General features: G+C 61.1%; 1 protein-coding gene across 1 annotated transcript in view; it reads left to right on the forward strand.

Annotated features, from left to right (window-relative positions):
• QSOX1 (quiescin sulfhydryl oxidase 1) overlaps positions 1-3,439 on the forward strand; it is a gene marked incomplete at its 3' end in the record, with an annotated part of 7,857 nt that extends 4,418 nt beyond the window's left edge. The window contains exons 8-12 of the mRNA XM_029962217.1: positions 613-662; positions 1,511-1,725; positions 1,815-1,959; positions 2,212-2,391; positions 2,775-3,439. Coding sequence (XP_029818077.1) covers positions 613-662; positions 1,511-1,725; positions 1,815-1,959; positions 2,212-2,391; positions 2,775-3,439 — 1,255 coding nt within the window. The remainder of the gene's footprint in view (positions 1-612; positions 663-1,510; positions 1,726-1,814; positions 1,960-2,211; positions 2,392-2,774) is intronic.
• Between the last annotated feature and the right edge of the window lie 2 nt (positions 3,440-3,441).

The raw sequence follows: 3,441 nt of genomic DNA on the forward strand, positions 1-3,441 counted from the left end.
GGGTTTGTCTCTCTGATCTCCATGCTCAGCTCCAGGAGCTGATCTCTGCAGGCTCCTTTGATAACAGTCCAGGAAAGGGACTCCTGCTCTGAGTCAGGCTCTGGAAGAGCCTAATTTAAGGTCTCCTTTATCCTTCTCTGTTGGGCTTGGTGAAGCTGAAGTGAGTGGGAGCTTTGAGCCAGCACAGGCAGGGCAGTTTAATTTCTTGCTGTGACTGAATGCTGCATTTGGCTGAGGTTTTGCCACTAGGTCTGCAGGAGCCCTGTCCCCATCCCTGTCACAGCCTGGGCTTCTTGGCAGACCTTCTTCACCCGGCCATGCCCACTTTCTTTGCTCCTTGCTGTGACTGAGTGCTGCATTTGGCTGAGGTTTTGCCACTAGGTCTGCAGGAGCCCTGTCCCCATCCCCATCCCTGTCACAGCCTGGGCTCCTTGGCAGACCTTCACCCGGCCATGCCCACTTTCTTTGCTCCTTCCTTTGTCACACAGGGTCTCATGCTCAGTTTGGACCTTGCACTTGTGCAAGACACCCCCTGTTCCCACCCCTGTCTGCTCTTCCCCAGGAAAGAGCTCCAAACATGAGCCACTGGTGCAACAAGCCTTAAGTCCTCAGCTCAGAACTTCATGTGGCTCCTCCTCTGCTTGCCCCCAGCCATCACCCTTGCTCTTTCTCCCTTTAATGAGAACCACAGAGTTAGGGAAACAAACTTCCATCACACCAGCTCCCTGACTGGGGTGGTGGGGAGCAGCAGTGGTTTTATTTGATCCACTGTTAATCCTTCCTGCAAATTTTCCCCTCCATGAGCTGTAGTGGTGGGTGGTGGGTGCCGGTGCTTCCCCGAGGATGCTGAGCCAGTGCTGCCGTTCCTGCAGTCCTCCACAGGACGGAGCAGCATCCCCAGGATTGCTGCCAGCCCAGGCTCAGCCTGGGGGAGCTCAGCCAGCAGGTCCAAGCCTTAACTGTTGCGATCCCAAGAGATATTTAAAGGCAAGGAGAGAGGTAAAAATCCTAAAGTGGAAAGAAGCCTGGAAAGCAGGGAATTGCATGGTAAAGCCTCCTCCTGTCCCAGGAGCCGGGGTGACAGTGCATTTTGCAGCAGAACTATCAGGTCACGGATGAAGTCTGTGAATTTGGGTCTTCCACTGTGATTCCCCACAGGCCCAGAAATAACAGGTCAGATTCAGCAAAACGCTCCTTTCTTTCACTTCCCCATCACTTTTCCTGTGTGCTCCTCAGTCCGTCTGTCTGTCCATCCATCAGTGGCACGGGCTGGCCCCTCTCCCTGGAGTGGTTTTAAAGTGCAGCTGCTAATCGGCTTTGCCAGACTTATGGTCAGAGTGGCTTTTTGCCTCCCTCAGTTGGGGCTGAGGTTTGGAGCCTGAACACGCACACAGGGGACTTGCCAGCCATGGGGGGGACAAGGCACAGCCCCCAGCCCCTTGGACACAGGCACCAAAACCTTGCCGGGATGCTGCTGCCCTCCTGCACAGAGGATGCTGGTGCTGCCCAGTGCCTGTCCTGGTGAGCCAGCGGTGCCTGCAGGCTGCCCTGCTGCTCCCAGCATGGAGTCTGTGTTTCCTCAGCCCTCTCCCCTCTCTGCAGTACTTCCCCGGGCGCCCCTGCGTGCAGACCTACCTGCAGACCCTGGATGGCTGGCTGAGGAACTGGACGGAGCCCGAGCTGCCCCGCGATGTTTTGAAGGAGGCCATGAAGAATAACAAAGATGTAAGATGCCCACGGGGACCCTGGCCCCTGCTCTCATTACCCCTGCCCCTTGTCCCCCAGCTGGCAATACCTGTCTGTCTGTCCACCAGGCCTCCAGCCCCGCCGTGCTCCCCACCAACGTGACCTGGGTGGGCTGCCAGGGTAGTGAACGCCACTTCCGTGGCTACCCCTGTGGGCTCTGGACCATATTCCACCTGCTGACCGTCCAGGCTGCCAAGAACGGCCCTGACAAAGGTATTGGCATCCCTGGGGGAACTGGGCTCAGACAGGGTGTGTCTGGGTGGGCTGTGGCATGGGCAGGGGGGCTGAGTGCAGGCTTGTTTCCCCCTTTCTTCATCTCATCCAGAGGCAGGTTTGCAGGGGGCACAAAAGACACAGAGTCACAGTGTGGGGTTGCCACCTCAACTGTGGGACTGCAGTTGGTGGCACTGTGGGGTTTGGGCTCACCCTCCCTTTCCCCCCCCTCCGTCCTCTGCCTCCCCCCAGAGCTGCCCCTGGAGGTGCTGAGCACCATGCGCTGCTACGTCCGGCACTTCTTCGGCTGCCAGGAGTGCGCCGAGCACTTCGAGGCCATGGCGGCCAAGTCCATGGAGCGGGTGTCGAGCCGGGAGGAGGCCGTGCTCTGGCTCTGGTCCCACCACAACGAGGTCAACGCTCGCCTGGCGGGTAAGGGGGGCTGCCAGGAGGGGAGTCGGAGCGGCTTCCCCATGGAAAAGGGGAGGTGAGGGGGAGGAACATCCCTGCCCCTGGATGGATCTGGCAAATGGCTGCAGGGGGCAGCGGTGGGAGTATCCCATTGTCCCCCATCACAGGGGACAGCAGCTGGTCACCCAGCTTCAGACCGCCCGGGAGATGCAGTTGGGTCTTACATGCTCCCTGCAGGGAGCTCCCCAAAGCTGCCACATGCCCTTGGAGGACCCCTCCTCCCAGGATGGCTCCTCCAAATGTCCCCTTCCCCAGCTGCCGGACTCTCCAGCGTGTTTATACTGGTACAGGGGGAGGGTGTCACATGTCCCCTCTAACCCCCTCACTGGCCCTGGTCCCTGCAGGAGGTGACACAGAGGACCCCAAGTTCCCCAAGCTGCAGTGGCCTCCGCCGGACATGTGTCCCCAGTGCCACAAGGAGGAGCGGGGGGTGCATGCCTGGGAGGAGCCGGCCGTGGTCGCCTTCCTCAAGGCACACTTCTCCCCGGCCAACATCTACATGGACTATGCCGAGCCCGACCCCGTCCCTGGGGCCAGGGAGGGGACCAACACCAGGCTGGGCACCGAGGGCCCGCGAGTGGAGAGGGGGAGAGAAGAGGCAGAGGAGGACAAGGAGGCGGAGGGCGAGGCGAGGGCTGCGGGGCGGCCGGCCCTGGCGGAGCCGCGGCGCCCCAGCATCGTGCGGCTGATCCCCAAGATGGGCGACGACATCGTGGACCTGGACTCCTTCAGCGACCAGCACTTCAAGACCCAGGCCCTGCGGGCCGCGTCCGGCCGGCGCCGCAGGATCAGCAAGCGGGACACCATCGCCCTGCCCCAGGACGAGGGCAGGGAGCGCCGGCGGGCACCCAGCATCGTGCTCCGGGAGGAGGAGGGGGATGTCGGGGAGGGCCTGCGGAGGAGCCCCTGGCTGCGGGTGCTTGGATTGGGCTTCTCCCGCCTGGACATCAGCCTCTGCATCGCCCTCTACTTCCTCTCCTCCATGTGCCTCCTGGCCATGTACACCTTCTT

This window comes from Manacus vitellinus, unplaced genomic scaffold (genome assembly GCF_001715985.3).
Source record: "Manacus vitellinus isolate BGI_N305 unplaced genomic scaffold, ASM171598v3 scaffold_44_pilon, whole genome shotgun sequence".
Taxonomy (NCBI): domain Eukaryota; kingdom Metazoa; phylum Chordata; class Aves; order Passeriformes; family Pipridae; genus Manacus; species Manacus vitellinus.